The sequence below is a fragment of the Phascolarctos cinereus genome, unplaced genomic scaffold (genome assembly GCF_003287225.1).
Source record: "Phascolarctos cinereus isolate Bilbo 61053 unplaced genomic scaffold, phaCin_HiC Scaffold_2;HRSCAF=192, whole genome shotgun sequence".
In the NCBI taxonomy this organism is placed as follows: Eukaryota; Metazoa; Chordata; class Mammalia; order Diprotodontia; family Phascolarctidae; genus Phascolarctos; species Phascolarctos cinereus.
In genome coordinates this window covers 360,644,684-360,665,856 of record NW_027555625.1, presented here as the reverse complement: position 1 = coordinate 360,665,856, position 21,173 = coordinate 360,644,684, and the positions used below count along the sequence as shown (strand labels likewise).

At 38.4% G+C, this 21,173-nt stretch overlaps 1 protein-coding gene across 1 annotated transcript in view; it reads right to left on the bottom strand.

The window, feature by feature from the left end:
• The window catches only part of WARS1 (tryptophanyl-tRNA synthetase 1), a 35,533-nt gene extending 14,360 nt beyond the window's left edge, over positions 1-21,173 (bottom strand). Inside the window, 7 exon segments of the mRNA XM_021007342.1 lie at positions 2,330-2,512; positions 3,369-3,488; positions 5,082-5,190; positions 7,493-7,706; positions 14,419-14,617; positions 19,161-19,240; positions 21,087-21,173. Of these exon segments, the coding sequence (XP_020863001.1) occupies positions 2,330-2,512; positions 3,369-3,488; positions 5,082-5,190; positions 7,493-7,706; positions 14,419-14,532 (740 nt within the window). The 5' untranslated portion in view covers positions 14,533-14,617; positions 19,161-19,240; positions 21,087-21,173.

Below are 21,173 nucleotides of genomic sequence, written 5' to 3'. Positions count from 1 at the left end.
ATTAGCACAATTCTTAAAAAGACCAAGAGCTTTGCAACAAGCAAAAAAAAAAAATGCTGGCTCTCCTTTCTTATTGAAAAATAGTGCCCCATTTCCATGGGAACAGGGAAGGGGATCCCGCCAACAGCTGTCCTGAGAACCAACTGCACAGGCTGAGGAGGAACACTGCATGCCTATGTGCCTAACAGCTCTCAAGTGTGGGGCCATTCCTGCCATGCCTTTTGGAATATGGAAGAGAAAATGGGAGGGTTCATGAACAACACGAATAATCACAAGAGGAAAGTTCTTAAGATCGTAGGAGTTAGGGTTGGAAGGGATCTTTGAGAGAACCTAATATAATGCCCTCATTTTCTAGGTAGGGAAAAGATGGAGAGCTCAAGAGACGCCATGAATTGTTCAAAGTCACATGCGACAAGAGGCAGGAAAACCAGGAGCCAGGCCCTGATCTTGTGACCCTAGAATCTAGTGCTCTTTGCAAAGCTCTCTCTCCCCCATGCTTCTCCTAGCCCTTTACTCAGGCCTTACCTCATTCTTCCTGGTATCACAGTTATTTGTGTATGGGTGTTTTCCTATATTAGACTTGAAAAAGAGTTGAATCTATATTTGTAATCTCAATGCTAAGCACAGGGCCTCTTGCTGCAGATCAATAAATGGCTGCTGGACTGAAATGCAATCAGTGCCTGGTGACAGGATTACATTTTATACCCCGTATGACAAATCCTTCCTTTGTTCTGTCAGTTAACAATTACTTTTCATAACAAACATGACTGATTTTACATTTGTGCTGCTTGATAGGGAGAGAGTAAAGAAAGCTGGTCCAAACTGTTCATTTTACATATGAGGACACTGGGGCCCAGCAGGGGAAATGATGAGGCACAAGTCAAATACACAGGCACATGTGGACAGAGCCAGGCAAGTACCCTGGTCTCCAGACTTGTAACTTAGTATTATTTGTACCATATCACGTCACTATTGAGTTGTACCTAAACACGTGCAGTACCTAAACACGTGCAGAGCAGACACTCAATAATACAGTCTGAATTGTTCTCTTAACAGGAAGGACCGTAGATTTAGAACTGGAAAGGCTCTTCTTGGTAATTTAGTCCAACCTGCTCTTTATACAGACAAGGAAACTGAGGTTTCCTCAGGCTCAGAGAGATTAAGTGACTTATTATCCAAGTATTAAGTGGCAAAGCCAAGATCTGAATCCAAGACCAACTCCAAACCCAGCCCTCTCTCTATTGTACCACACTCCCTCATGTCCTTTTTCCTCCTAAGACTCACAAAAAACTGGGTAAGTTAAAGAAATAAATTCAATTAAACTCATTACTCCAACAAATGGCTCAGCTCGTAATAGCTGTGCGAACATGGGCAAACCTTTTCTCATAGGATCACAGATGAAAGCCAGAAGGGACCTCAAACATTATTTGGTTTGATGCCAACTTCTCTTCATTTTACAGATGAAGAAACTGTGTGATTTGCCTACAGTCACACAGGTAGTAAATTGCCAAGCTGAGATTCAGACCCAGGACCTCAGATTGTAAATCCAGAGCCCATCATTTCCATCTGAAAAATCCACCTGAATCCCTAAATTTGGATGTAGGAAAATAAGGACAAAAGAGGGAGGAGTCATCTATGTACCTGAAACTATCTGCTTTCTCTTACTGAATCCTGAAGATTTTCTTAGTTCTTTACAGAGAGTCAGGCCTTCCCCCCCCCCCCCATGATTGTCTTGGATTACTGGAATAATGTTTAAAACAACATACTTATAATAAAATTTCTCTCTATTAAAAGCTATTTGGATGTTCTCCAAACTTGATTTTAATAAGACTTTACCTATTTAAAAGTAAAAACCAGCAAAAAGGGACTGACTTGTTATGACAGAATTTTAAGAATGGAGATTTGTAGTCAAATATCAAAAAAGGGAAGAAAGTAGCACAAGTTTTAAATAAGGTGAAGAAGTATTCCAGAAATATAGGCTTTAGTTTTCTAAATCTTTCTAGTCTCTTCGAAATGAAAAGCTCCAATTTCAGTTCCAACATAAGATCCCTTTATAAGAGAGCACTAGTAATAATAATAGTGAGAGCTCCTGTTTCTGGTGTTTTTACAGAGCACTGTCCCCAGAAGATCCCTGTGAGGCAGAAGGCTCACGGAAGTGAGGGGACTTGTCAGGGGCTACAGAGTCAGTAAGGATCAAAGCCAGGACTCAAACCCAGGTCTTGGACTTTAATAAGTTGCTTTGCATGTTTTGAGTCTGGGTACATTCACCCCTGAGTAAACTGTTGGACTGTGTAGGTATCAAAAAGATAGTGAAGTGTTTTATACTTACCCCATGTATTCCAGGTCAGAGAAGATGAAAGTTTTATTTATATCAAAACCGCAGGCTATGATATCCTTTGCATTTTCTATTGTATAGCCATATGCTTGCTCAAGTGTTAGCTCTTTCCAGAGGTATTTTTCATCATCAGTCATCTGGATAACCAGGGGAACATTGAATACATCTTGCAGCCACCTAAAAAATACAGACCCCAAATCATTACTACCTTTCTCCACCAAACAGTATCTTAACACAGTTTTGTTCAGTTGTGTCTGACTCTTCATGATCCCATGGACCACAGCACACCGGGACCTTCTATACTCCTGAGGTGTGGCCAAGCTCATATTTGTTGCTTCCAGGACACTATGTATGCATCTCATCCTTTGCCATCCCCTTTTCTTTTTGCCTTCAATCTTTCCTAACATCGGGGTCTTTTCCAGTGATTCCTGTCTTCTCACTATGTGGCCAGAGTATTTAAGCTTTAGCTTCAGCATTTGAATTTCCAGTGAATAGTCTGAATTAAAGCATTAAGATTGCTTTACCTCCAAATTATTCTGCACTTCCCCTGTGAGCTGTACAACCTTTATCTTAAGACTGATCACAAAGACATTCATTTCTTTATTTAAAACAAGCCCAGGAAAATATTCAAGCAGAGGTAGGACAACCATTTTGGGGATGCTGTTGAACAGATTCATGCTTCAAGTAAGGGTTAATCTAGATGTTCTTTAAGGTTCACTTTAATTCCCATTCTATAATTCTGAGGTGTCATCCAACTTAGACTTCATATGGTTTCATGATATCTCTAAGATTCTGGGTTTCATCCAAATTTTTGATTCTATATTTCTAAGTACCAAACAATTTGGTTGCCAGGTGAGTTTACAAAAATAATATTGTCATATATATATTTCAAACACTGTTTGAACTTAATAATTAAAGTTACAATAAAATATATAATTCTCATTTATATTATTAGATGATAATAAACATAATAATTATAATAAAGTATAATAGAGATAATAAAAAAAAACCTCTAGAAGATGGTGCTACTTACTTTGTGAAAATAAATGGGATGAGATGACCTACATGCATTGCTTCAGAAGAGGGCCCTCTGCCTGTATAAAGATAGAATGGCTTCTTATTTTCATATGCATCAAGAATGTTGTTCATGTCCCTAAGTGAGAAGAGAACAGAGCAAATGGTATGACTTTCTTGGAAAAAATATCAGAGGAAGGCAAGTAAAAAATTTGCATCTGAAAGTGAAAAATCAGGCAAATAAATGAATGCCATAGTTCCTAATTAAATGGCTTCCATTCTAATTGGATTTTTAAAAAGAATGATTTAAGACAGTTTTTAATCATTCTAAAAGGTGAAGTAAGCAATACAACTGACATTCTTTAAGAGCATTAATTCCTTACATGTTTCCAAATCAGACAGTGGTCTTCATTTAGAATTCAAATCCAATAAACTTTTATTGTGCATCTAATGTGTAACTAGGAATTTATACTTTAGTAGGGAGAAATACCACATATGTAAATCACTACACTTTAATGCTTCAAGGATCTAGGATTGTGAGTATGGGTATTCTTTTCAACTACATAAGTTGAAATCACTCTAATGGCTTGGTAGTTTTTGTTGGAAAAATTCATCACCTTCAGGTCAATTTGGTGATGAGCTTCTTAATCACCAAATTTAGTGATCAAGCTAGGCTGTTCCTTGGGCAAGACACAACATCATTTATGGCTGGGCCTGTAGTCTAAGCCTTTCTAGCCTGGAAGAATATGTCAGAGCTTACACTCTGATAGAGCCATTGAGAACCCAGGGTCATCTCCACACCATGATGAGGCATCAGAATAGGCCTTTTGTAAGACAACACTGTTGGGATTGTTGGTTAGGAATATGAATCATAGGCATAAGTGAAGCACTGACTGTGAGTTTAAATCATAGGATGGGGAAAGAATCAGATGATGAAATTTCTACCCTAGATGGACCCATGATGACTGAGTACAGCATCAATATGGCGGTGGCATGTCAATTTAAATACTAGGGTAGTAGATATGGAGGTGGTAGGGCGTTCTGGCTAGGTATCTGTATTAGTAAATACCAGGTAGCTGGTTTCATAGGGCCAGACTAAACTCAAAGTTGTTACCAGTTCTATAGCCTTATTTCAAGGTGATGGGAATAAGGCATACCCAGGAATTCCACATATGGGACAAGGTCTGAAAAAGTTCCTATCTCTAAAGTTCCTATCAGTGCAGGTCTCCTGGTCTCTTTGGTGACCTGGGGCTTATTACCTTTGATAGATTTGTGTTATGCTACAGTTTATGGCCCTCTAGTGATCTGGTTCAATATTTTAAAAAAATTATACTATACTTACTATATAAGGGTGAGATTATAGGACTGAGTAGTAAGTAACATTGTTACCTAGACTCAAATCCTGGCTCAGCAGGATTTCTGAATACACCACACTGTCTTCATAAAAAATTTGGGGATTTTTAAGTGATGTCCTGCTGATTCTATCATAGCAGCATATCAGGTGAACTCAAGCCACTATAATCAAAATGCTTCCTTTTTCCCTGGGTTAGCTTCATGAAATTTCTGTTCCCTTTTTTCTCCATAGCTAACTCACAGAATTGAAAAAAGACCATACAAGGGTTAGTTATATGGGAAATGCTAAATGTGGGCAATGACACATATTTTATGTGCTTGTCCTTCTGTAGGATAGAACAGGCAGGATGAAGAGGTGTATGGGAAAATAAAATTTCACCTGTGAGAGAAAAAGATGCCTCTACGCAGGAAATGATGTGGTTTTTGTCCTATGACCCTCTCAATTCGATCTATCAGTGTTTTGTCAATCTTGCTGCTTCCGAATCGAACTAAAAAAAAAAGAAAAAGGCAGAAAAAACTAGTAAGACAAATAGATACAGCTTCCTTAGCTGGCATTGTGCCTAGAAATCAATTAAGTCAATTCAACTTGATTTATATTATGTGAAAGGTATTATTGACAGTAAGATTAAAAATAATACTATCCCTAACTCCAAGAAACTTGCAATCTTGTTAGGGGATGAGTCATAGAATGAGCAATCTGAATAAGTAATCTGAATAACCATAATATAAGTTAGAGTGAGAAATATTCTCTTTCTGAAGAGAGAAGTTGGGAATTCTAGGCAGTACAATGGGTATAAATACATGGAGGTGGGGAGAGCAAGATGAGATTGCGGTCTACGAGTAGTTCAGTTTGGTAGAAATGTAGACTGTGTGAAAGACAGTAACAAAATAAGGCTAGGAAAGTCAAATATGAGTTGTTACACTCTAGACTCCATAAAGGTCAGGCTCAGGACTTCTTTATTCTCCCATAACCTGACTCCACCCAAATCTCCTGCCATCAGCAACTAACAGTAAGCAGGCTGTCTCCTGTTGGTGGTTTAGACCACTTTTCTCTACCTCGAAAAAGGGACTGTCTTTTAGTTAGCGGCTTGGGTCTCACTGATAAGAATATTGTTTAGAGATCAAATAGTAAAATAGAAAAAATAAAAACAGCTGTAAACAGAGGTAAACCGTTCACAAAATTTGTACGTTCTTTATCTTGTGTGATCCTCACAAAAACTCTTGTGACAAAAGTAACACGAATAGTATAGAGAGGAATGACAAAGGTAAAGATCATTAGTTGTCCCAGAGCGTCCCTTCTTTTCTCAAAGATAAAGTGTTTTCTCTGATCGTTCTCCAACCCTCATGTGAGGAGTTCCAGAAGGAGGCTACAACTACGTCTGTGGGTTAATCCCTTTCCTACCTTGCTTCTCTCCAGTCTCTGGTGAGGCAGATCTACTGCAGCCTCATTTCCACAGGCTGAGAGATACAGAGAGGGGAGATGACACACCCCTCTGCTTCTGAGAAACAAAGGAAAAGGGAAAACTGCCGGCACAGTACACATTGTCCAAACTCAGAACTGCTCAGGTGAATTCCCACAACATCTAGACTGCCAATTGTCAATTGTTCATTTGGTACTTCAGGGACACAAGATACTTTATCCAAATGAATGCTCCCTCTTCCCGTAAATGAATGAATGAATGAATACCATAGCCCTTCCACACCTAGGCAGAAGGCTTGGTAATCTGCTTTGGTTAAAAAAAACAACCCCAACAAACCCCAAATAATTCACTATCTGTATCCAACCCTGGGCTGATGAGAACAAACTGCTGCTGTTTCTGGCTGGCCTGGTCCCTGAGGCCTCTGGGTTAAGCAGGACCTTGGACGCTGCATCCCATTGGCACAGAGGGAAAGAAAGCTCAACCTGGATACTTGAGTTCAAACCTGAACTTTGACACTTACTAGCTGTGTGACAATGGACTCAACCTCTCTGATCCTCAAGTTTCCTTTTAGGCAAGCTGGAGGCTCAGTGGATAGAGTGCTAAGCTCAGGAAGACCCTAGTTCAAATCTGACCTCAGACACTTCTTAGGTGGGTGACCCCATGCTAATCATTTAACCTCTGTTTGCCTCAGTCTTCTCAACTATAAATTGAGGATAATAGTAATACCTCTTTCCTAGGGGTGTTGTGAGGATCAAATGAGATAATATTAATAACAGCACTTAGCACAGTGCCTGGCACATCTTAGGCCCTATACAAATGCTCATTCTCTTTCCCAGCAAAATAGACATAATGCTAGTACTAACTACCATCTAAGGCTGTAGTGAAGAAAATGCTTTGTAAATAAACCTTAAAGTACTATGAATGTGCTCTATTATTATTTTAGCTTTGAAACAGGAACATCTCAATGCCTAGCTGACCAACAGAAGAGGTGGTAACCTAAGACTAAATAACAAGGGCAGCTAGGTGGCACAGTGGACAGAACACTGGTCCTGGAGTCAGGAGGACCCAAGTTCAAATCTGACCTCAGACACATAACACTCACTAGCTGTGTGACTCTGGGCAAAGTCACTTAACCCCAACTGCCTCACACACACAAAAAAAGGTAGTAACTTAAGACTGAATAACAAAAGGCAATTTGGCCCATTTCCTCAGTCTCCTAGACTACCAGAATTTGATAATTATCTTTGTGAATTTGAAACAATTTTAGGAACTGAATTTAAAAAAAAAAACCCGAAAACCAAAAGCAGTGTACTTTTGAAATAGGCAAAAAAGGGAAGTGGGGTGGGCCAGAGGAAGCAGAGAGGGGTACCTATGAGCTTGTCATAGTCGATGCCTTTGGCACTGCTGGTCTGCACAGTCCAAGGATCTACAAAATCCTCTTCGCCTTCAGTGGTCCCAGGCTCTTCGCTCTTGTTAGGTCTGGAGTTTGTGGGAGGAGAATCGGCATTATAATCCTGTCCTGTAACTTCTTTGTAGTTTATTTTTAGTGACAATAATTGCTTTACAGCAGATTCAATTTCATCCTGAAAAAAAGGAAATGAAAAAAAAATTAAACAATAATATTTTAATTGTGAACACGTCCTACATAAAGAAAGCCTCTTCTAGCATGGGTGGAAATCAAATGAGCAAGGAACCAAATCTTCATCTTTTCATCTCCCCCAGAACCTAGCATAGAAATGAACACTTAATAATGTTTTCTGAATAGTGACATTCTTTGTAACCTTCTTGGATGCTGTCCTTGGAACCTGATTGAAGCATTCCTACCTGTCTTTGCTCAAGTTCTTGACAGGAAGGTTGGGCACTGCATCTCTCATTATGGAACTCCTACCTATTCTTTCCAGTCTAAATCAAGTGCCACTTTCTCCAGAAAGCCTGCCCATATAATAATAATAATAATAATAATAACAATAACAATAATAATAATAACAGCTGGCATTTATATAAAGCAAAGCACTTTGCGAAATTTACCTCATTTTGTCCTCACAACAACACCGAGAGGCAGATGCTATTATTATCCCTATTTACAAAGGAGGAAACTGAGACAGACAGCAGGTAAGTGATTCATCCAGGGTCACACAGCTATCTAAGGCCAAATATCCATAGTTAATAATAAACTTTTCCCCCTTGGACCTTATGTGGTACTTTGCTTAGATTTCTCTTACACACTTACATTATCACTTTGTCTAATAATTATTTGTGCACATGTCTTATTCCTCTACTCAACTGTGAGAAACTTAAAGGTAAGGCCTGGATTTTATCTGTATTTCCTATCTGCCTCAAGGGACCTAGTGATTGTTGTTGTTCAGTCATATCTGACTCTTCATGACCCCATGGTGAAGTCCACGGGGTGTTCTTGGTAAAGATACTGGAGGGGTTTGCCATTTCCTTCTTGAGTATGTGCCCATTCTGAGACAAATAGGATTTAAGTGACTTGCCCAGGGTCACATAGCTAGTAAGGGTCTGAAGCTGGATTTGAACTCAGATCTTCCTAACTCCAGGCTTGGTGCTGTATCCACTATACCATATAGCTATCCTAGTGGTAGGTGTTAAATAAACAGTTAGCTGAATTGGATTCAAGTCTAATTTAATAAGTAATAGTGAAGAGTGAAATTGTTTTTGCAAGTCTAACAAATGAAGGTGGGCAGCTAGGTGGCACAGTGGATAGAGCACCGCCCCTGGATTCAGGAGGACCTGTGTTCAAATCTGACCTCAGACACATAATACTTACTAGCTGTGTGACCCTGGGCAAGTCACTTAACCCCACTGCCTAACAAAAAAACCAAACCAAAACAAACAAACAAAAATGAAGGGAAATACTCAGTAATCAGTGTGATCAACATGGGCATTAAAATGGGAATTACTTCAGGAGACTATGAATCCTAGAGCCTTACTGAAAGTATCTATTTTACAAAGGAGAGTTAAAATCTATGCTACAATGTATTTTATCCAGTGGCACATTGATATACCAACCATCATCAGGGCAAAGGAACCATACACTTTAAGACATTCAGGCAGTGTTAATGATTTGCAGACATTTCAAAACCTGCTGACTACTAAGGAAGTTCACAATCAATTTCCTTAACAGGTTTCCATTAATTTCTGTGTTGGAAAAACCATCAGCATAAATTGTAATTTGTTTGCTTCTTCTGCTCCAAATGCATCAGGTTTTCTTGCCTATTTCATTTGAACTACTGTTGACGTACAAAGGCAGCTCTGTTAATTTGAGGAGAAAATAGAGAGGAAAAATAAAATGATCTTTTGTATCTGCTGCTGCAAAAATATCATTGCCTTCTATAAAGATATGGCCTAAGCATCTAATCTTCTGTTATTGATCTCACTTTTAACTGGTATTAACATTATGTGTGTATATTTCTTATTTCATCTGCTAGACAGATTGTTTATGGTCTATAATCATTAAAGATGGTGACCAATTGTGGAACAACTGAACTCATTACTTATTCTGTGAAATACTATTAGAAATGACTTACATTCTGGGATTTTTGAGTCTACATTCTGTCTCCTCTGATGTTTGCTCTGGTCAATCCGGCCTCCTGGTTCCCAGAACATGACTTGAACTCACCTGCTTTTCTTTATTCTTGTCTCTAATCATTCTTCCCTCCCTATCTCTATGCTGAATACTCATTTTAAAGTCCAATCTGCTCAATATCAAGTTTTTTCTGCTCCCCCAAGTGGGTAACAACCTTCTTTCCTCTGACCTCAATTGAACTCTGCATCTCTCAAATGCACTAAAAATGTGTTATTTTGATTTATGATTTGATTCTGATTTATGAATGTGCCACCTACTCCCTACTAGACTGTGAGATCCTTGAGGGAAGGGGCTTATATCATTCCTGGCACCTAAAACAGTGTCCTACAAATAGTGTTTAATAGAAGCTTGTTAAAGTAAAAAAAAATTTACTATGAATTGAATACAATGGAGCACAAGCAACAAACCACAGCATATCCCGATTACTGGGGCATTACCGATTTACATATGTTAGAAATGTTACAAATGGGATAGTAAGGTGACTGACACTTACGACAGTTAATATAGCTGGGGTTCAAGTTCTGGCTCAACTCATTGATAATTCTCCAACTTGTGTTTTGGGCTGATGCTGACATTCTGTTGAGGGGAAGGGGCAGAGGCCTATGTGTGTGTTGCTAACGGATTAATGAGAGTTTTATAAAAAGTCACTGGTTCAGGCAAAGTAAGGTGGTAAAGTATGCCTTCATGTAGTTGCTGAAAATATGTGCCTATAATCTAAGTGGTAGAGTATAGAAATTATGGTAATTTCTCCCATAATAACTACCAAAAAATAGCAACACCCAAGTCCTATTAAAATTCATAAAGAGCAGAAAAAGTTCAGGTCCAAATGTTGTGAGCAAAGATCAGTTCAAAGTTAGTGATGGGTCCTCAGCTTTAGACAAGTTAAATGTAGACCCTGGAAAATCAATTATAGTCTTTTTCTTAGGAAATCACATTATTGCCTTTGGAAAGAGATAGGTCCAATTTATTACTCAGTCTCTAAAGTTACACTTAAATAATTAGTCTTGAGAGATTAGGTCGTAGATTACAAAAAGGAAAACACACATAGCCTAGTTTCCTTCTACCCCAAAGGATAAATTTTCCTGTTCAAATATATGATATTCTGTTAACTTTGGACTATTTTTAGAGGAATGCAATGATACAGAATTTTAGTATGTTAGAACTGGAAGAGACCTTAAGAAATCATTTAGCCCCACTTCTCATTTTATGAACTGAGGCCCATGTAGATATTTTAAGAGTGGCACCTTTTCTAGTTAGATAGATACCTGTCCTAATAGTTTGGCTGAATATAGTTACACCACCCAAATTATACTATAGTATCTACCTAAATATTGATTTTTATTTCTAAAGCTAAAATGACATGATTAGTCCATTCTGAATCCTTCTTCAAGTTTTTAGAATAAATATCCTAAATTGCCTCAATCATCTGTGGGCAGATTGTCTTGTTTGTAAATATACAGATACACAGAACTTCACTTAAATATGAGGCTTGTTGACATTTCATTCTCTAAAAGAAAGTTGAAGACTTAGCCAGTATTGCTACTGAAGAAGATTGGCGAGAAGGCTGGTTTGACAAGACAGTCGGAGGGGTGGGAGAGAAAGAGAGAAAAGAGAGTGGGAAGAGAGTGAGAGAAAAAAAAAAGAGAATTCGAGAGAAAGTAAAAAGTTGCTTATTTCCAGCTTAAACATGATTTAATAATTGTTGAAAATCGTAGTAAAATGGCTCTGAGTCAGGTCTTCCCAGCTGGCTTCATTTCGAAATTAATTCACAGAACATCAGGTGCATCTCATATCCACATACATCCCTAAATCAAATACAAATGGTATTTCACCACAAAGTCTGCTTCTCTCTCTTTGTTTAATGAAGAGTTGACTGTGTAAAGCTACTATATATTGTGCTGCAGAGCATTCAGCGTCATCTGTAGACAGTAATGTCATCAAAATGTATTTACTGACATTAATAAACCAAGAACATTTATTAACATTGATCATGTTTCATTTGTGGGACAGGGTAGCAAAACAGTCAAAAAATAGCACTTCACAGACACCCAAATGTTTTTAAAAAAAAAAAAGTCCAAATCTGGACATGTTTGTGTCTTTCAAAGTTGTGCCTCTATGCCTGTATCTTATTTTAGTCTGGATCTCATTGTTGTGGAGAACTTCTGGTTTAGAAACTCCTTCTACCAATGAGCATTGACAACTTGGAACCTTAATTAGCATAAGGCCTGGGGTGCACAGAAGTGAAGTGAATTGCCCAAAGTAACAAAGTTAGTAGGTGTCAGAGGTAGGACTTGAACCTAGGTCTTCCTGACTCCAAGGCTGGCTCTCTCCTTACTTTGAAGACTTAGAATTTAGCAAAGCCTTTCCATCCTATGGAAACAAAGGACAGAAAAGAAAATCTATTTTCCTAGTTCAATTCAACAAGCGTTTAGTAGATCCTTCCTATTACTTGAAAGACCTTTCTTATGTTGGACATTGAGGATGCACATACAGAGAAGAGACCCCACCCCAGCAGATGTTACTCTGCAGTGAGAAGCAATCTGAATCTAGTCTAGCTGGTCCCTAGTGTAGCTATACATGAAGTCCATAACAGGCCCCCACTGGCTGCCTTTCCAGGCATATAGGACTTGCCACAGTTAGTGCTCCACTGATGATGCCTTTTTTTTTTTTTTAACAATAACAGCATCAGGGATAGGGATCAGGGCTACACCTGTGATTTCAGTCATGTATGAGCTCCTAGTATAGAACTGTCTACCAATGCAAGGTGACACCTCCTCAGCATCACAGAATCTCAGTGTGTTGCCTAGGGCACTGAGAAGTTGAGTGGCTTGCCCAGGGTCACAAAGCCAGTCTATGTCAGAAGAACTTGAACCTAGGGCTTCTTGGCTCTGAAGTCAATTCTCTATACACCATACCTCTTTCTGTACATTACTGCTTCTCATTATTATCACGATTACTATTAATAATACCAGCAGGTATTTATATAGAGCTTTAAAGTTTGAAAAGTTCTTTATATACACTTTCTCATTTGAGCTTCAAAACAACTGGTAGGTACTACAGGTATTATCACATGCATTTTATAGATGAGGAAACAGAAGCTTAGAGAGGTAGTGCAGGCTCATGGTCACACGACTTCTAAGGTTATTACTCTGTATATATCTTGTAGGGACCTAGTTATTTACAAATTGTCTTTCCCATTAGAATGTATACTACCTGGGTGCAGGGACGGTTTTTTGTCTTTGTTTATATCCGCGGTGCTCAGCACAATACCTGGCACAAAGGAATCACGTCATAAATGGCCGATTTTGTCAGAGAAGGGATCTGAACCCAGGGATTCATTCTTAGGTTCAAGTTCAGATCTCTAGCCTCACTTGAGAAGCTGAATAGAGGCCTTTAAAGGACAAAGCTGGTACTGAAGAGGAGACAGTCTGAGACTAAATGATCAGCAACTGGATGTCATTTTATAGTCCAAAATGAGGACAGAAATTTATATGACACAAAAATAGGGGTAGTGGACATAAAGGCTGTTCACTTCCCTTTCGAAACTCTTTAGTGTCTGCTGATTGCCTCTAGAGTAAAACACAAATTACTTAGAGTGGTCAGGACCACCTGGATTTGACTCTGGTACACTGGGGTTCTGTGACTCTAGGAAAGTCATTGAACCTCTCAATGCTTAGGCAAATGGTTCTCAAACACTTTGGCCTCAGGACCCTTTTTTATTCTTAAAAATTATTGAGGACCCTCAAAGAACTTTTGTTTAGATAGGTTATATCTATCAATATTTGCCATATTGGAAATGAAAGCATCTTAGTATTATTAGGAAAACAGTTTTCACCTTTAGCACATCCCAAGGGTTCTTGCACCACACTCTGAGAAAGACAACTCTCTGAGCCTAAGTTGCCCCTAAGAAAAGGGGCTGATGTGCATTGATAGGAGTTTCCTTAACCCGGATATTCCTATACTAGTGAAATAACAGGTCCAGTCCTGATTCCTAAGACAGGTATTTTGGTCTTCGACAATCCAATTCCAACCTACCCTCCCAATCTTATTTTACATTATTGCCCTTCACTCACCGTGCTGCTCCCTATTCCCATTCCTGCCAACCTAGACTTACTAGCTGTTCCCCAAATTCACCATTCCTTCTCTTGCCTCTGTGCATTGCCTAAACTAGTCCTCATTTCTGGAATGGCCTCTGAATTAATTTCACCTCTCAGACCCCTTATTATCCTTCAAGATTTATCTTCAATGCTTCCTCTTACTAAAGCCTTTCCTGATCTCCCCAGGTGTTTGTATAGTCTCCTTTCTCAAATAATCTTTGACTTCCTTCCATTATACATACTGTTTCCCACTAGCAGAATGTAAACTCCCCGAAGGAAAGTACTGTTTGTCTTTATCTCCCTGATGCTAAGCGCCTTCTTCATTACAAGTAATTAATAAGATTAAAAAAACAAAAAACCAAAAAAATTAGTAGCTATATAAGCAGCCACTGGCAAGGGAAGTCAAAAAACCATGGCCTCTTCTAGCATATTAAGTAGTATTCTAGTGTTTTGAAAGAGCTAATTGTAGGGGAGCAAATCATTCTTAACTCATACACCAACTTATTTCAATCATTGCATAGCAATGAACTATTAGAAAGAAACTAATTGATTTTAGAAACTAAGAGTAATAGGCAAAGAATTCCAAAGTACCTTTGGTGCTTTTTCTGCTTTTAATGATCGGACAATTTCTCCTTGAGCTGCTATGCTTTTGAACAGCTCCTGTGGAGTGGAAGGATAGGGTTCACCATTCAGAACGTCCGCCATTTTCCACAGCTTAGAATTGTGGTATTAAAGTGCTTTAGGATAACAGCTGATTGTACTCAATAGGTCAGAAGAACAAAATAGAGGCCTGGAAAAGAGAGAGAAGACACAAAAGCTATTAATCACAGTTGTTGGCTTAATAATTGCATTTCAAATTTTTGGTCTTCTCAGATATCAAAGAAGCACATTGACACATAATATTAAAGTTGGAATAAACATCAAAGATGATCTAATCCAACCCCCTTACACCATGCTCATCTCTGAAATGTGCTACCCCTTGCCTTTCTTTCCAACTCAGGTGATACTTCTTCCATGAAACTTCTCTAACACCTTACTCCCCTCTCTCCCAAAAGTGTTTAGCATCTACCATGGTTCACACTCAAATGTTAAATTACATTAACAGACATATATATGCCAACTAAAACCATCTGAAACATTTAGAAATTATTCTACTGTTCAAAAGGTAACTGTTTAGTTTTCAAAGTGTGTAAGATTCAGCATATTTCAATTCCCCACAAAGTTTTCATAAAGGTAACTAAAAATATGGAAGGCTAGTGTACTAACGTAGGCAGATGAGAATTTTACCCTAAGTTGAGCCTAATAAGCTAGATGTATGGAAACTATCAATAGACAATACCATGAGATAGGTTTTGAATTTGAATACTATATAATTTACTCATAAAAGCTGATAAAATTTAAACATGATTTTGAACATAATTTTTTTTGGGGGAAGGTGCCACTCATTTTTCTGATTTGTAAAAATGAGGATGTCACACTTTGGGCTCTAAAGGGTCCTTTCCAACCCTATAAATCTATTATTTAAATCAAATAGCCCATGCATATGAACATGGAAAGGCTACTGTTTTAGTTGTACAAATATCAGATTTAGGAGTCAAAGGGGGAGGTTGTGACAATGCAGAATTAAGGTTCGTAACATCTCCAGTGAGATTTAAAAATTTTGCTAATGTGAGTTATCATAATAATACTTATTGTACTTGGACCCTAACTAAAAACATTAGTTTAAAATTATGTGAAAATCCAGACATTATTTATTTATAGACTACTCTGAACACTACAGTTGTTTTTCTAGAAACAAGTCCAGTTTTTCTAGATACAAGTTAATAGGATACATTAATAAACTTAAGCTTTCTGAAGTCAAACATGCATAGCAAATGGGTGTTTGCTCTTTCTCTCTGTTTCCTTGGGTACTAATTTCTAATGTGTTTTTGAAGTTATGAAAAGCACTTGGCGTCATCTGTTAGCCAGCTGCAATATTCCCAGGCACTTGGAGGTTCACAGCTGACAAAAGTTCCTTATTTCAGTCTGTGTTTTAAATGAAATAAATGGGGACTATATTTTTATTATAGCTCTTTATTACCAATGCTATTTTGTTTAATTTTGAACCCTCTGAAAAGGTTTCTCTGTACATTCTATTAGTAATTATTTCCTTCTTAACTCTGAAAATGTTGGCTAAAAATCATGATATTCTTTATGAGAAGTTAGGAATGGCTAAAGGGGTAGTCTTTTAGCTTCCCTGTACCCCTCTAGGTTGAGGGTAGGCTGTGACTGGAGGGGTAGTCAGTAAGGCATAAGGAAGTCATTATCCCTACATTGTGGTGCTAAAGAAAAGATCCCCCCCCAAACCCATAATGACAACAGTTCCCTATTCCACTTCTATTTTTCCACTGCCTGGTTTTGCTTGACTATTCACTTCCAAATCGACAACTTCATAGTTTCTTTTCTTCATTTGATATTAACATTCAAGTAATGAGCTAAACACTATTAACCTCACCTATTAACAGTCTTGCCTATATGAGGGGTACTGTTGAGAACCAAAACAAAACTCGTTTTGTAACCATCTAAATGGCTCATAAAATCATAGATTTTAAACCAGAAGTGGCCTCAGAGGTCACATGATCCAACCCCTGCATTTTGTAGGTGAACAAGCGGAAGCACCAAGTGCCCTGCCCAGGGTGGCACCGGTATCAGAGTCTATCACTGAAACTTTAGCATTTCATGTTCTCGTAGATGACGAATTCTTTCTCTACTCCCCCGATTTTGATAAGCCGGCAAGATTATTGTTAGATCATTCTAATAAGTAGGTCAGACCTTTCCACGTGATCTCACAAATGATGCGGCCCAAAGATTCATCCTCTGATGGCCACCCTTTTACTGCCACGGCTCTTGGAGGATGATCTAGTGTTGTGTCCATTACTAGCTACATGACCCTCAGCCTCACTTTCTTCATTTATAAAATGGGCACAATAATAGCATCTCCCTCACAGAGTTAATTATGAGTATCAAATGAGATAACGTAGGTAAAGTACTTAAAGTGTGGTATAACTGTGAGCTGGCATTATCATTAATTTGGTAGGATCTCCCAGAGCTTCTGCTTTGTTGGCATAGACATCCAGAATTACTGCCACTCCTGAGGCATCAGAAGATGGCTAATTTATCAATTTTCAAATGTCAATAAACAAAATTAAAATAATAGGCCAATTTCTGAACGCTGCCTTCACAACAAATTTTTTTTTATCAAGAAAATGACATTTACCAAAAGTGCTCTCAATCCCACTGAATTTCTTCTTTTAGCAACTCCTTTTTTTTTTTTCTTAGTGACTTCTAAGTCCTGTCCTGGTAAGGGACATCAGAAGCCCAACCCCTCATGGATCTATTCCCCTTTGTCCAAGAGCTGGAATCTCTCCACCCCCCTCTTTAGGAGTTAACTTTCAATTTCTCATAAGTCTTTTGATTACAGACCAAGGGTATGTGGGCCTCTATTTGAGGGCATGGCTAGCTGCCAAATTATTTTTCTTTCCTCTGGGAAATTCCATTAAGTCACAGAGGAGGGACCCTAAATTGTGTAAGCTAGCTAAGGGACTGACCAAGGAAAGCCACTCTTAACGTGCTGGTGAGGGGAACACCGACTCTGACACAAGAACCAGAAAGGGCATTTTCACTCAGTTAGAGGTAAGGGAAATACGGTGATCAAACAATGAAATGACAGGTAAAGAAGCTCTCCTCACTTCATCTTTCTTCTCTTCATGGTTCTAAGTTTTCTTCTACTCAGTCCTCTTCTTCTCCTTCTGCTCTGATTATTTCTTTCTGGAGAGTTTAATAAATCGTAAATGTGTCTAATAGTCCTAAGGTAGTTTCTTGACCTCCTTCAAAGGAAAAGGTAGTTTAACAAATACTGCTGTCTGAAGTAACACAATTGAAATTCTCTTATCTGAAGTAATTAAGAACCCTTTTCATGTGAAAGTTTTGGTGGTTTTAAAAGCCCAAGCTAAATAAACTCACTATCAGGGAAGAACATCACATTATATCTTTAAAGAATAAGCTGAAAAGTACTTTAAAAAATAAAATACAAACTATTTTTTCATTGAACAAATATTTTATTTATGGACAAGCAGTAAGTCAGAAAACCAGCATTTATGAAGTTCCTACTATGTGCCAGGCACTGTGGTAAGGACTGGGGATACAAACTGGGGAAAAATATAAAATCAAACCAAACCCAGTTCCTGTTCTCAAGGAACCTGACTATTCTGAGCTAGAGTTCAGTAAGACTCTTACCATTCTAAGAACAGTATTTGAGCAGGGAGAGAAGGAAGAGAAAAAGAGGAACAGAACTCATTATCTTTTCTCCTAAACCACTCTTCCTCTGACTTCCTTATTTCTGCAAAAGGGGTAATCCAGGAGTTGCTTTTGATGCTTCTCTGCTCCTATCTCCATTGCATTGATTGCCACTGATTCAATTGATTGATTCAATTGGTTTGCCCCCCATAGCATCTCTTCCACCCCCTTCTTTCCATTCACAACCCAACCACCTTAATTTCAGCCCTCACCACCACTTGCCTACATTATTGCAAATGCTGCCTCACTGGTTTCCCTGCATTAAGCCTCTCCCTTCCCCAATTCATCTGGCACTCAGCTGCCAAATCGATACTCCTAAAATATCCCAAACTATATTTATAAACATATTTTTAAAAGTGTCTTATTTGAGAGTAAGGATAATAATATGGATGCTATGCTAATAAATGCAAAGTATTAGAGAAAGAACTATGTAGACCTACAATGTTAAGGAAATAATCTAGTCTAAATCGACAATGCGGACTTTCCAAAGGCTTCTGCCTAAAGGGAGAACAGCTTTCCAGTTTTGTGGATAGGGCAGCAGAGGGGATGATGGGAGCTATTCAGTTGCTGGTTTGGAGCTTTGAGTAGGGAGGGCAGAGGGCAGTTCTTTCACAGTGACCTAAATGCTAAGTGTTGGTCAAGTCATTTCCCTGTTCAAGAAGATTCCATAGATTCCTCCTACCTTGAGGCTAAAATATAAACTCTCCTGTTTGGGATTTTAAGCCCTGCACCCACCTACTTGTCCAGTCTGATTACACATAGGTTCTTCTCACACGTGCTGAATTCCAGCCAAACTTGCCTACTGGCTGCTGGAATACCTCACATTCCACTTCCTGAATCTTTGTCTTGGTGGCTCTCCTTCAGGCCATGATTGCTCCTCTTTTCCGCCTCTCCTTTTTGGAAATCCTAGCTCTCTTTAAGCCCAAGTGCCATTTTCTATAAGAAGCCCTTCCTGATTTTCCGGTTAGGATACATTCTGTATTCACTTATCTGTGTACCTGCTGTCTTCGTTCCAATAACACGTAAGTAAGCTCTCGGAGTAGAGGCTGTCTTATTTTTGGCTTTGTATCTCCAGTGCCTAGAGCAGAGTACAAATTTAACAAAATCTTGTTGAATTGAGGAAAAGTAAGAGAACCACTGAACAAATGAGAACTAGGGAAATTGTTGAGTTTTATATAAATTATATCTCAGAAAGATTAACAGGTCATGACAATTGTACAAAAGAGGTGCAGTATAATCTGGAGCACTGGTGATTCAGGAAGATTTCTTAATGCCACAGATGGAAGCTACCCCTCATCATTCTAGCCCAATCATGGAGTACCAAGGCAGTGCCAAGAAAATTTATACAAGGGAGGATGACAATCTCTTCCCCCACCAAAAAAAAATCCCCACACAAATAGAAACCAAACCTGTTTTAAGCAAGCAACGTTCCCCACCCCCACCTTCTAGACTTTAGCGTGAGGCATTGGTTTCTATCATCAACCTAATAAAGAGCTTGTCTTTTACAAAGACAAATGGGGCCACAATTCCCTGTTTCTCTTTATTACAGGTTACCACCAAGAAAAGAATATGGCAAGAAATCAAACATTACCATTTAATAGTGACAATGATGATGGCTAACATTTCTAGACCTATGTATTCCTTAATAATGACTTTTCTATAAGGTTTAAGATTTACAAAACACTTCTATTGCCACATTCCTGTGAGGTAGCTAGTGATAGTATTATTATCTACATTTTATAGATTAACTCAGAGAAACTGAAGAGGTCACACAACTAGTTAAGTCTAGAAGCCAGGGTTCCATCCGAGTCTTCTGCTGGGAAGACAATGTACCTTCTATTACCCCACATCAATCTAGCAAAATGTCATTTTTCCACTAAAAGGAAAAAAAGTTCTATTTCCACATTTTTTTCTCTATGCAATAAAACATGCTCTTAAAACAGCTAGATAAGTGATTTATTCACAATAATTGGAAGGCAGTGTAAGAATATATTCATGCAATATCATGGAAATGTAATTCTGCCCAAATTTTCCTTATTAAGGAGGTAGAATCAAGGAAAATAAAGTAGAGAATCTGAGTTTCTAACTCAAAATATTCAGACATTTCTAGGATTTCAATCGCATCCAACCCTGAGGCATAAATCTCCATGACCACATTCCTGGCAAGTGGACAGCAAGTTTTCCATTAAAGATCTGCAATGATACAGTCACTGCTTCCTGAGGCAGCCTATTCCATTGTCTAAATGTCTGTAACTGTTAGGAGTTCTTTCTTCTGTTGGGCTGAAATATGCCTCCCTAAAACTTCTACCCTTTCCAACAGTGCAAAAACAAAGTAACTCTGATCAGTGCAATGCCTGACTATTATTCCAGAAGATCAATGATGAAGCATCTGATCCTTTCCTGACAGAGAGGTCATGAACTCAGGGTGCAGAATGAGACATATCTTTTTGGATATGTCCCATGCAGGAATTTATTTTGGTTGGTATGCATATTTGTTACAAAGTTGTTTGGGTTTTTTTTTAGTGGAGTGGTGGGAGATTAAATTGATATTTGTTAATTGAAATAAATAAAATTCAATTAAAAAACTATTCATTTTTTCTAAGTTTTGCCCTCTCAGACCACACAAATATAAAGTAGAACCCCTCTCCCAACTACCTCAAAGTCTTAGAAACAAAGACACTATATATCTATGCACAGTAAAATTACTATACTAGTTTCTAGATTCTCCTTATTGATGACAACTTTAGCAGCAACAGAATCCAGCTCATTCTCTTATTTCAGGGTGCAAGAGGCTGACATGCACTGGCTCCTGACTACTCCCCCCAGCATCATTCTCTCTTCTTGAAGTTCTCTAACACTTTGGTAAAAGGTAATTACATGCAATAAAAAGAGCTAAAATTATCAGCAAAGATGTGAATACAGACCCAGGCAGAAGAGGAGGACTCTGCACACACAGGCTACAGCAGGAGATGTTCTACCAATCCCTTCCCAGTTCCCAATTTAAACTCTCT